At 40.6% G+C, this 12808-nt stretch overlaps 2 protein-coding genes across 3 annotated transcripts; both read left to right on the top strand.

Moving 5' to 3' along the window:
* The first annotated feature begins 55 nt into the window (after positions 1 to 55).
* ubl4a (ubiquitin like 4A) lies at positions 56 to 5090 on the top strand. Its single transcript, XM_023285563.3, has 4 exons — positions 56 to 236; positions 1679 to 1784; positions 1915 to 2123; positions 4436 to 5090. Exons 1-4 carry the CDS (start codon positions 189 to 191, stop codon positions 4541 to 4543), a joined length of 471 nt encoding a protein of 156 aa, XP_023141331.1. The 5' UTR covers positions 56 to 188; the 3' UTR covers positions 4544 to 5090.
* A 259-nt stretch (positions 5091 to 5349) lies between these two features.
* On the top strand, positions 5350 to 12665 carry si:dkey-32e23.4 (dynamin-1-like protein). 2 transcript variants are annotated; one of them, XM_023285561.3, is made up of 18 exons: positions 5350 to 5505; positions 5976 to 6102; positions 6356 to 6497; positions 6801 to 6839; positions 7041 to 7087; positions 7174 to 7245; positions 7343 to 7429; positions 7594 to 7756; positions 8268 to 8388; positions 8541 to 8879; positions 9291 to 9411; positions 9540 to 9695; positions 9804 to 9893; positions 9999 to 10097; positions 10299 to 10415; positions 10504 to 10613; positions 10743 to 10902; positions 11035 to 12665. In XM_023285561.3, exons 2-18 carry the CDS (start codon positions 6001 to 6003, stop codon positions 11089 to 11091), a joined length of 2022 nt encoding a protein of 673 aa, XP_023141329.1. In that variant the 5' UTR covers positions 5350 to 5505; positions 5976 to 6000; the 3' UTR covers positions 11092 to 12665. The 2 variants fall into 2 exon arrangements, with proteins under 2 accessions (XP_023141329.1, XP_023141330.1); XM_023285562.3 differs by lacking the exon at positions 6801 to 6839.
* The last annotated feature ends 143 nt before the right edge of the window (positions 12666 to 12808 follow it).

The following is a 12808-nucleotide window of genomic DNA, read 5'->3' as shown; positions in this document are numbered from 1 at the left end:
CTGCAGTACCACTCTCCGGTCAGGGAGGGGCGGCAGAGTGAACTGAGAGCAGTGCGCAGCTGCCGCAGAAGAAGATGGGCTGCTAACGAGAGAAGAACCACTGTGCTTTCCGCTAACAAAGTAGCGTTGCTTTGGGTAGATATTGTCACTCTACCTTTAAACGTAGTGTGGTTGTGTTTTATTCCAAAATGATTCTAACCGTGAAACCGCTTCAAGGAAAAGAGTGCAGCGTCCAGGTGAGCGAAGCACCGCCGAGCTAACTGCCAATTGTGATCTCCACTATGCTAAGTTAGCGTTAGCCTGCAGCTCAGCCGGTAGCGGTTGCCATGTCACATGCTGAGCTACCTGTAGGGGAAACAACCGTACGTATGATTCTTGGGTGTGAAAATGAGTTGTCAAACACCACAGAGTGTAGCTTAAATGGGTCAGTTGTACAGACGGAGAATTTCTCCGTTTTGAATTGACGTTACTGTAGCTAGCATGCTAGCCGCGTCATTTCAAGCTAACTGTAAATCTTACATTTCTCAAGTTAACTTTGTTGTTGTTCCAATTCTACGTGCAAGGTACCTAGTGAACTAAAACTATATTCATTCCAAGACCAGTACAAGACAAGTACTTTGACAGGACAGAGTACTCATTAAGATGGAACACGTATTATGGAGGAATTATACACAACTGCATGTAAAACAATATTGGAAGTGGCTTTGTGCTGTAATAAACATAATAAACATAGCTAAAAAAATGTTGTTCAGTGCTCTCTGTTGTGAATAGGAGTAAAGAAATATCCAAAAAGGTCTAACTATTTGCATTCAGATGTAACGTTATCAGACTTTCTCCTTTAAATTCTCTCCTCTAACTTGCCACTTTGAAACTCAGCAGCTGTCTGGAGCTCTCAAGTCCTTATTTGGTTGTTCTTTTAGAAAAGGGAAGTCTCTTGGGTGATACGTCAATAAATCAGTATCTTAGGAAAATGTCGCGATTAGGTCAGTACAGTGTTACCCAAGAAGAAGTTGCTTGCGCTGTTGTCATCACTTTGTGACGTAATTTGCTTCCTGTGTACTAGTCTTAGCCCCAGTTTGTACCTCTTGCGTTTTACAGTGATAACATTTGAGGCACAGACTGGGAGTCTACCGGGCCACATACATGTCAAAACATCTACAGCGCAGCCTGCTGAATAAAGGAAAATTTATCAGTGTAGTATGTGTGTAGGCAACACTGTTGTTTTGTTAGTGTAATGGGTATGCTGCTTAATTGGTCTAAGGTTAATTTAGGGTTAATTATATACTTGATAATGCTGCCTGTATTCTTCAACACAGGCAGTTTTTAAGCAATCAGTATGTGTATCAGATGAGGAGGCATTCAAACCACACTAAATTTTGTATTCAGCAGAGACATGACTCTTGACTCTGCTTTTAGATTTAAAAGATTCCTTTCCAAACTCTGCTCTAAAAATAAAATAGTGCCCACCTACACTGTAACTGCCCAAAACCGACTACATTTACAGCACTTTTCAGAAAATATTAGCACTTTTAAGTTACTAAACACTCACTGTTTGAGCTTTAGAGAAAATGGTTATCAAAGAGACCAAGAATTGAGATTGTTTACAGTCTTCTCACACCTTTGTGCTGTGTATTTCGATGATGAGAGTGATTACATTCTTGTGTTGTTAATCTTCCAGGTGACTGAAGATGAAAAGGTCTCCACAGTAAAGGAGCTCGTGTCTGAACGTCTTAATATACCAGCAAACCAGCAGCGGTTACTCTACAAAGGGAAAGCGCTTGCAGGTACATTTTCCAGTAGTCAAGTGTTTGATCACGTTATATCATAGCTGTAATTGTTAGATCCACCACTTATCTTCTACATGCTTCAAATGTTTATATTTTTAATTATGGTGAATTATATTGACTTTCTCAGATGAACACAGACTGAGTGATTACTCCATTGGGCCAGAGGCGAAATTGAATCTGGTAATCCGTCCTGTGGGAGAGAGGACTGGAGCTTCAGGGATGGCTGCCGGCAGCAGCAGCAGCACACAGGGAGCAGTGTGGCAGACTGTGTCCACTATACTTGCCAGACACTTCAGTCCAGCAGATGCAGCTAAAGTCCACGAACAGCTTATTAAGGTATGTAAATGTGACATCTTTTGCGTCTTGGAAAAGCTAAATGTTTGCTTGCATGAATTCCAGAAAGTGGGTTTTCCGTAGTAACTCTTGAGTGTGTTAAACCTGATTTGAGAGACAATAAGTCTGTCTTGTTCCAGAAAGAGACACAGCTTAAACTCTCGATGAGTTTCTGCATTAACTTAATCTGTGAAGCTAACCACCTCCTTGGCAAGTTTTTTTTTTTTTTTTTTTTTTTAAAACAATATCTGAGTTGTCTTGGCCTCTTCCTCTTCTGGTGAGCCTGAGGGAACTATCTGACTCAGTTTAGTTTCTTCATCCACACAATCCATATCAAAGCCCAAATCAAGTTTACGCTGGGAGGAGATCAAAATCCCTGCTGAATAGTTTTAGTTTGTTAAGACTTGTCTTTACTGATGTTACCACAGTTATGATCATTTGGTCATCAAATATGATGCCCTGCAGAGTAATTGTCAGCTCAAATGAAGTGCTTCTTTATGGCATTGTGATTCTGAGGACATTAAGACAACTTTGATATTGTCAGTTGGTACTGAAACACTTGGTGTACATGACTGTAGTATCGGCTGTTTAAAAAGGCTTTAGGCACATAAATCTGTGAATAATAGTTTTCGATATTCTAACTGGCAGGACTGATGGATCATTCCTTTCATAGTTATTACATTTGAGATTATGTGAATATAGCTGAGTGATGATGATTGCAGTGGAGCTGCAATAATATTTTAAAAATGGAATAATGTACCTTAAAGTTTTGGCTTGTAGCGTGAATTTTTTGAATTAAGCCTGCATACAGTCCCAATTCACTTTGACAGCATTTCAGTTACGAAAATTTCATTTACAGCATGTTTAAATATACTAATTAAATGCATTTCAACAAGAGTAGACATCATAAATGTAAATTCTGTTTTAACCTAGATGCATTTTTATCACTAAAATCATTATTACTGAATAGGATTATCACAAACAAGTCTGTAAAACACTACTTCACATCCATTTGATTTCTTTTTCTGTTGTTACCAACACTTTGCTGCAATCAGGTTACAGCTGGATAAATAGTTTAAAATTGTAATGTAGCATACAGTAGCATTGCGGCACTTCTTCATCTATTTAAGAATTTCAGTTCTGCTAAATAATGTCTGAAAAATGCTGAATAAAATCTATAATTGTTAACTTATTTACCATTTTCTCCATTCCTATGCAGGCTGACACCGTTTTGTCTGCAGTGGATTAAAATTGATAGTCTTGATAGTGCTGTGGTGAATTTGTAGTATTTGAGCTCTACTAATCACACACGTGCACGCGAACTTAGAGTTCTAAGTCTGATCGGCCCTTCTGGACAAAAACGTTTGAATTTCTCGTCTCAGAATTATAAACTCAGAGTTCAGAGTTGTCGATAGAGTGTTTAATGGGTCCATCATCTTTTACCGCTTGTCCTTTTACTATAAATGCTGTTCTTTTGTTCCCATTTTAGTAATTGTACATTATATTAGGCTATTAACCCCCAAACATTTCGGTGTCTCATCCAGTCACAGCCGAGACAGTTGCGAACCCAGAGGAAGTTATCATTTGAGGCTCTGCATATCTGACAGTCCATTTTGATGGTAATTTAATAGTATTCAGGCAAGGCTTGTAAAGTCGTGAAATTGGTAATTACTGTGTGATAATTTCATTTTTATCAGATAATTACAATCAAGGGATGGCCTATAGAGCAATGGAATATGTCACTTGAGCTAGATCAGAAGAACAACAATATGGAAAGCCAGCAGCCAACATTAACAAATGTGCAAATGCTTTTTATCTTTTCATCACGTATTGAAGTGAAACCTCACAGCTCATACAGCTGCTGCAGTTATCTTGAGATTTTCCCAACTTACCACTGATGTAATTTGCTGGTGTCATAACAACTTCTTCATGATAAACTTGGAAATCTTTGATTTGCCAAATTGGTTAGGGTCTCTGGTAATGCACCATTAATTTTGGACTGTGAGACTAAGACCTTCTTATTTGAGAGAGACAGAGACACAAGCTGAGTGATCCAGCTACTAAATTAGTAAACTATCACAGACTCTATGAGGTCAAACTTATCTTTTGTAGGCTTTTCAACTGCAAATATGTGATGTTTTGTGGTTTAGCTTCAGATCTGCATTGACATACACTTAAACTACTTGTATGAAGTCGTTAATCCCGTCCTTAATGCCTCATTAAAAATAGAACAATTTCTTTTCACATATAACATGCTTGAAATAAATTTAGTCAGATAATTTAATCTGCTGTTTTGCAATTTGTTATTCTTCCAGGACTATGAACGTTCGCTTCGACAGCTGAGCCTTGATGACATTGAACGTTTGGCGGGAAGACTTCTTCACCCAGAGGGCGAGGGCATGGACACTTCATACATGGACTAAGAATGCCTGCTTGAAACTGCTTTTTCTGATTGTTTTTTGAAGCGCTCAGTGCTTGGAGATGCATACAGTGTTTAGAGTGTGAGGCCATGGAAAATGCAATATCAGTTTTCTTGCAAAGAGCCCCTGGTGTGTACCTAATGAGTGGCCGAATGAAGCTGGATTACACTGACTGTTGATTACTCCGCAATAGGGCTTTCTTATCCACGTACAAAGGACTTGGATAAGAAAACATGGCCACTTTTAACTGGCCCTTGTTATTGATGATGAAGTAATGACTCAAGACCTGATCACATAATATGAATACAAAGGAATCCATTTATGCTGTTGTTTTCACATGATCTCTGGCTGCTACGAATCCCAGGGGACACTAACTTCTACTGGAGGGTATTTATTAGTAATATGTGTTGAATGGTGACAGGGTGTTTTCTGTTAACCAAATGTGAGAAGGTAATACATGTTTTATCCCGTTACTTACTGATGGCCATTGTATGATTTGTAAATACCATGTTTATATATACAGACATTAAAACACAGAAAAAAAAATCTTTCCTCTTGTGCTGAGTGATATTTTATTTTATGATAAGAAGTCTCAAAAGTGATGAGGGTTGTCAGTGATGCTATTTAGCTTTTGTTTTGTTTTGTTTTTTAACTAAAAATGTGGTTAGAAAGGGAAAACGAAAAGATGTTTCATTTGGAGGAGGGCAATCGGAAGGCGGGCCAAAACGCTGGACTGTTTCGTGTGAGCCAATCAGGTAACAGAAGAGCTCATGAGTCATGTTATGACCAATCAGATTGAGGGAGAGTAATACAATGCACGCCTATGTGGAGGACGAAGGTCTGTAGCTTGTGCCGCTAATTTTCGATAATAGTTCGTGTAAAATGCCGTGTTTTTGACGCTTTTCTACAAAGAATGAAGGACATACAAGTCGGATAAGAAGCGGTTTTTGTTGAACATCGATAAGGTAAGAATTGAGCATCTGTTTTGCTAGCGGCAAAGCTAGCGTTAGCACAAAGCTAGCACTCTCACTTCCTGCCTGTACCAATTAGCTTTAGCAAGCTAGCGTTAGCAGATATTATCGACTCTCGGCCTCTGCTGCTAGAGTTTATTAGCATTTAAATGATACCTGATGTGAGTGTTGTTACTGATAACTAATAGCCATGTTTCATCTTAGAATCCTTCTTTAAGCTAGTGTATGATCTGGGATGAATCGGCTCGGTGTTGGTCTAACTGGTGCTGGGGCGTTACTCCCCTCTCATCAGGACCACTTTTCCATTGGTGAAGAGAGCAGGAGTCAGCCAGCTTCAGTCTAATTGGACTTCTGGGAACAGTATCTCTACTTAGAAAGTGTTAGATCTTTGGAGTCACCTCAGTCACACGAATTGCTGTGCTTTCTCGCTGTTAATTCATGCTTGCTTTGTTTTCCCCTTTTAGTAAGAGTGAACAGTCTATTGGAAGGATGGAGACTCTGATTCCCACCATCAACCGGCTGCAGGAAGTCTTTCTCACTGTGGGCGCAGAGATCGTACAACTACCTCAGATAGTCGTGGTTGGATCTCAGGTCAGTTCGGAAAAAAAGCTCAGTTAAAAAATAATAACAATGACCTCAATGTTATCGATAGTTTAACTGCACCTCAATATCACTGCTTGCTGCAACTGAAGCTGTCAGATCTCTGGCATTAAACGTTGTGTTTCTAATTATGATTTCATAAGATCAAAAATTAAAATATTCTGAAGGGCATGCTCCTACTTGAGATATACTTTGCAGATGACTGTGTCAGAGTTGAATTGCTCTTATTGTGTGCCACAAACAGAGCAGTGGAAAGAGCTCTGTGCTGGAGAGCCTGGTTGGACGGGATTTCTTGCCTCGGGGATCAGGAATAGTCACAAGACGACCCCTGGTGTTGCAGCTGGTTAATGTTGCCCCACCGCAGGAGAGGCTGAAAACTGAGAATGGTAGCCAAATATGAATCTGTTATTGTTTTTGTGTTTCAGAGTGAAGCTGAAGTAAACATTCTTTTAAACACAATTAAGTTTTGGAAGTTAGGTTATAGGAAGTGTCTGCAGATTTAAAGAAAGGCACAGGATTTGTTATTTCTGTCGAGGCATGGTGACTCTTTGAAGTAGTTTATTTGCTTTAGCACATAGACATAACCCTTTCACCAACTGTTTTGAACTACTATACTTTGTAGTCCATTGTTCTTGCTTTGCTAACATATAGTCTTTCTTCCTCTTCTTCTTCTTCATTACTTTTTTCAGGAAATGGGGTAAAACAAAATGCCCAAAACAGCTACCCAGGTCTCTTTATATTTGCTCTGCATGGACTAATCTCAGTTTTAGCCTCATCGTTTCTTTCGTGAACTCTAACAGACAGTTTTTTGTTCTTTCTCATCTTCATGTGTCCTGCATTATACATTAGTAAATTCACGTTGTGTCCCAGATCTTAATTTTATCCGAATTCTCTGTGGAATAGCTTGCACTCACTCTTGTTTCATTCAGGCGTCAAAGCTGAAGAATGGGGAACATTCCTGCACTGCAAGAACCAGGTACATATATATATTTTACAGATTCAAATGACCTGCGTTATGTTACTGTGTTTAGGTGATGCTTCATACTCTCACGTTTTTGACAGATCTTCGCAGATTTTCAGGAAATTCGTCAGGAAATTGAAGCAGAGACTGAACGCAGCTCAGGGGACAATAAGGTGAGAAAAGGTTTGATGTAAACTTAGTGATGCCTTAAATTTACATGTTTACACTGAACTCATGTTTTTTTGTCTTTCTTACTTCTATATCTTCCAGGGAATTAGTCCTGAGCCAATATATTTGAAGATTTTCTCCCCCAAAGTCCTTAATCTCACACTAGTTGACTTACCCGGAATTACTAAGGTAAACCGAGTCACTTGACAAGGCTGTCATTTGTGCAACACAGTGACACAAAACTGTCATTAATGCCGATTGAATTGCATATCTGTAATCATCACAGATCCACAGCAGCGCGGCATCTGTGCTGTGGTCTCTGTAACACTGTAACTTCATTGTTGTTGCCTCAGGTTCCTGTTGGAGACCAGCCAGAGGACATTGAGGCTCAAGTGCAAGAGATGATCTTGTCCTTCATCTCCAATCCAAACTCCCTCATCCTTGCAGTGTCCCCTGCCAACTCTGACTTGGCCACCTCTGATGCACTGAAATTGGCTCGTGAAGTTGATCCAGATGGTAGGACATTTTGTATACAGGCACTTGTTCTCCTCAGATTTCATCCTAATTTTTTTTCCTGTCTCTCTGTGTTTATTACATAACAGGCTTCAAGTAGAAATGCATTTTAAATTATTTAATGTGCAGGGAGAATGTATTATAATTATACTCAAGTCATTTCAGGCTATTGAGGCTGTTAGTCTTTACAGTTTACAGCATCTCAATAGTTAATGGTTGCTTGCAAAATTAATGGTGCTGTCATGATGCATTCTGAAAAATAGCTGAATCGATAATGATAGTGTTCCTGTAATAATTGGCTGGGATGTTGCCAGTATGACCTAGAAATGTGTGTTGCATATTAGGATATTTGTATCTATGGCTAAATGTTGCCCTGCTGGCTTTAAATCCTGTCCATCAGGGTCATGTCACTGGCTTGTTTTTTATTATGTCCTACTGTACCATTTCCTTCTGCCTTTGCCAGGATGAGATATGACTAAATGATCTGCGAATGCTTTGTTTGTGTGTCTGTCAGGTCGTCGAACACTACTGGTGATCAGTAAGCTGGACCTGATGGATGCAGGGACTGATGCACTGGAGGTCCTTCTGGGTCGAGTCATTCCAGTCAGGCTCGGGATTATCGGGGTGGTTAACAGGTTTGAAATGATTATCTTCTTACTTTTGGTGATCTAAACCCGGTCTGCTTTCATTACATTTAAGAGACGTAATGTTTTCAGCTGTATATTAAAGTGGTGTCTTGTTGTCCTTTTCATCTTAATTATCTCTCATTCATTCTTGTTCTTTCCAGGAGCCAACATGACATCAATACCCAAAAGAGCCTGGAGGACTCGATGAGGGATGAACAGGCCTTCCTGCAGCGCCACTACCCCTCTCTTGTGTCCCGCGCTGGCTCACGCTATCTGGCCAAAACTCTCAGCAGACTGCTCATGCACCACATCCGAGACTGCCTGCCAGACCTCAAAACCCGAGTGACTGTTCTGAGTTCTCAGTACCAGGCACGGCTCAACAGCTACGGTCAGCCTGTAGAGGACCACAGCGCCACTCTGCTGCAGATTGTCACCAAGTTTGCCAGTGATTATTGCAACACCATCGAGGGCACAGCCAGGCACATACAGACATCAGAGCTGTGAGTCTGATTTCGCTATTGAAGCCTTTATATTGTAATACGCATTTTAATGATGAAAGCAACCTTTGTTTCATGTTTTAGTAAATTGTTTCTAACTTTCTTAGGTTGTTCCTATAACTCATTCAGTAGCTGTTGCATAACTCAGCATTTTACTTATATTGGTGCACAGTGTCGTGAGGGTAATGTCCTTAGGGTAATGTAAGTGTAAATTGAAGTGGTATCAGCACCTTCTGTTGCCACTTTCATCTCCACAGCTCTCTTATCACTATGCGATTAATTCATGTAAATATGTGAGGAGCAGATATTGACCTTTTTTGGTTGACTGCATTTAATCTTAGCACAATTACCATTGCTGATACACAGCACTAAGAAACAGCATTGGTGTCACAGCTGAACACATCTCTTCTGCAGCTGTGGAGGTGCTCGGATCTGTTACATATTCCATGAGACCTTTGGCCGCACTTTGCAGTCCATCGATCCCCTGGGAGGACTGACTGATCTCGATATCCTCACTGCCATCCGCAATGCTACAGTAAGCTCATCTTCACCTCTGCTTGTGTGGTTTATTAAATAGTAATTCCTCTCATTTGCAAGAGTAGCGGGTAAATACCAGAGCTGGTGTGTGAGTGTTTATGTTTGTGTGTGTGATTTGGCCTGCAGGGTCCACGGCCAGCACTATTTGTGCCCGAGGTATCCTTTGAGCTGCTGGTGAAGCGGCAAATTAAGCGCCTAGAGGAGCCCAGTATGCGCTGTGTGGAGCTCGTTCACGAGGAGCTGCAGAGGATCATCCAGCACTGCTCCTCCTTCAGCACTCAGGTTAGCCAGGAGATGGTGAAGCACTTTACATTTTACTGATTTTGTAAAACAGTGCTTCATTATTTATGACAGCACCATTTTAAGAATGTATGTTTTTTTGTTTTTAAGGAGCTTCTACGATTTCCCAAACTGCACGATTCGATTGTGGAAGTAGTGACTGGATTGTTGAGGAAGCGCTTGCCGATTACTAATGAAATGGTAATCCGCAGCTCAGCTGAGATGATCTTTCATATTCATTATTATAGCCTACAGCCAAGAGGTTTTAACTGTCTGGGGTATTTATTTCTGTGTTTTTCCTTTTAGGTACACAATTTAGTAGCAATAGAGCTTGCTTACATCAACACAAAACATCCAGACTTCACAGATGCAGCGCAGGTCTCAGCATCTGTCAACAGTCAGCAGGTAGTTGTTTGCACCTTACAGCAAATACTGAGATTTGTCATTTACTCTGTGCAGGTAAACAACAGAAGCAGTGTTTTGTAAAGCCTTAACCGTTATGTTCCACATCTAAACATTATAGTCCCTCTCAAAGTTTTTAGTGGAATTCCAAGCTCAGCCAAAATTGCTTTCACCCTCTGACATCCACAAATTTTTTACTCATAGGCAGAAGCCCTTGATGGAGGAAAACGCTGGAAGAATGAGAAGGTTGCGGAAGAAAAAGCCCCAGCCACAGGCTTTGGCAGCCCCAGCAAGGGCCAGGCCATTAACCTCCTTGACACAGTGAGTGGTGGGATTAGTAGTAGAACTAAACACTTAGGAGTTAATTTATTGCCGGCTATCAACGCTTTACTTTGCCCCTCTCTGCTAGGCGGTACCTGTATCCCGCAAGCTGAGTGCAAGGGAGCAGAGGGACTGTGAGGTCATCCAGCGTCTCATCAAGTGCTACTTCCTCATTGTCCGCAAAAGCATCCAAGACAGGTTTGACTGGAACAAATCCAGAGGAGCTGAGGGCACGCTCATTCCCTGGTGTCTGTTGTGAAGCTGAGTTGTTGCCATTGATAATGATTTTCTAACTTTAGAAACTTTCTTGGGACTGTGTGTCTGCAGTGTGCCCAAGACAGTGATGCATTTTCTGGTGAACTATGTGAAAGAGCATCTGCAGAGCGAGCTGGTCGGTCAGCTTTACAAACAGCCTCTGCTGCAGGAGTTGCTCATTGAGTCACAGGACACGGCACAGCAGCGGACTGAGGTTGCTCAGATGCTTGAGGTAAAATTGGATGACGCGTTTGTTCTCTGAATAGGTTCTGAACGTCACAAACAACAAGTAATTTCTCTTTTTTTTCTTTCATTTTACAGCCAGTAATTTATCCAGCCTCTCTACTGCTTTTTTCTTTTTCAGGCGCTGAAAAAAGCCAATAACATCATCTCTGAGATCCGAGAGACCCATCTGTGGTAGCCAGAGGAAAGTTCTCTTGTCAAAGGACAGTTTGAGAGAATGAGTGTATGTGAGTTTACAGCAGACAATGTGTGTGTGAGTGTCTGTGTGTTGATGTGCGACAGTATCACTGTTTTCTCATGGACCAATGACCATAGCACATTTAGTTCTACTTTTACCCGTCAGCTGTTCCCCTGAACAGCACACTGGGGCTGTTGCTTTTCACTGTGAACAATGACAGAAAGACTAATTAAAAACTCAGGCCAAAAGTGTTACTGCAAAGTTGGAATGTGAAAGACACAGCCACGAACAAAATCTTTTGTGAAAAAAGTCTTTGTGGGCTCATGAGATTTATGTTGTAAATGTGAAATGTATATAATGTGTATTTAAGTTGTTCTCGGGGGTGTGTTTTTTTTTTCTTCAGACTGTACAGTTCCATAGTTTCCAAAAAACTGGGCTTCCTCTGAGGCCTTTTAGTGGGTGCTAAAAGTATATTAGATTAAATATTCCATCTTGAATCTCCTTTGTTGGAGAGCTCACCAGAGATAGAAGTAGAGTGAAATTTTAATCTCAACACTGAAGACCCAGTGCAGTCATTTTCTGAAATTACAGGTTGACTGCAGATTGTTTTTCCAGTTCTGTAGTGCTAATCAATAACAGGTTTGTTTTCCAGAGTCACATTTACATATCAGCCCATTTGTACTGTTTACTGCTGCGCTAACTTCCCAGTGTTGTGTGTAGTCATTAATAAGAAGACCAGACATTCGCAACATACATTTCCTTCTGTTTATGTGAGATTTTTAGAGGACTCCCACACTGAGGTGAACAGCTATAGTATGTTGTGTGTATGTACCATACAATTAGTGAATTCTTATTATTGAAATGTTTTTAAAAATGTCAGGAGATGGTATTTTTGGGGTAAGGAATTTAGATTTTAGATCCACATAACAGAACAAAAAAACTCTACAGCTTCTTTTTACCAATTATGCACTTGACTCCTGAAACATAAGCCTTCTCCATATTATCGACCCTCTCCAACCATACAGACAACCAGCTGCCAGGAATGAGAGACTCACTATGCATGCCGATATCTCCTGCGTGGAGTTTTTTTGTATTCCCAACTGAAAGAGTACTTCTTAATTTAGCCAGAGCCATTTGCCTCTGTGCCAGTCGTCATTCCATTATGTAATGTTGCTTGATGTTTATCCATCTTTTCCCATCTGCCGTTCCCACTTTCCGAGAGTCAGATTCCCCCCCCAAACTGAATCTCTTCCCATATTCAAAAAATATAATGTTTATCTTGCAAATGAGGCTTTTTCAGGAAGACTTGCTTTAACAAGACTCTCACACGGTAGCTCTGACTTCTCCTGTCTTCAGTCAGTCTGTCTTTCTGAGAACGCTGCGTAAGGTTGCATGTGTGAGTTCAGTGTGCATGTGTGGAGGTATGAATGAATGTATATTTTGTATTATTTAAATGTATATTATTATCATGTGTCAACTGCCTCTGAGTTCTTGCCTGCCAATATTTGTGATACATGTTTACTGAATGAGGTCTGTTGAGTGTGGAGGGACTCATTAAACCCTGACAAAAGACACTGTTCCGTTAAGAGTCTGTTTGGGTGTCATTGATGAAATGCAGCTGTAACAATTGATCAGTTCCCCCAAGATCTGTTTGTTTGTCACCCACAGTGCCACAAAAATAGATGTGATTAGACGCCCTCTTCCTCGCGTTATTGAT

This window comes from Amphiprion ocellaris, chromosome 6 (assembly GCF_022539595.1).
Source record: "Amphiprion ocellaris isolate individual 3 ecotype Okinawa chromosome 6, ASM2253959v1, whole genome shotgun sequence".
Lineage (NCBI taxonomy): Eukaryota > Metazoa > Chordata > Actinopteri > Pomacentridae > Amphiprion > Amphiprion ocellaris.
This window is presented reverse-complemented; position numbering and strand designations above follow the sequence as displayed.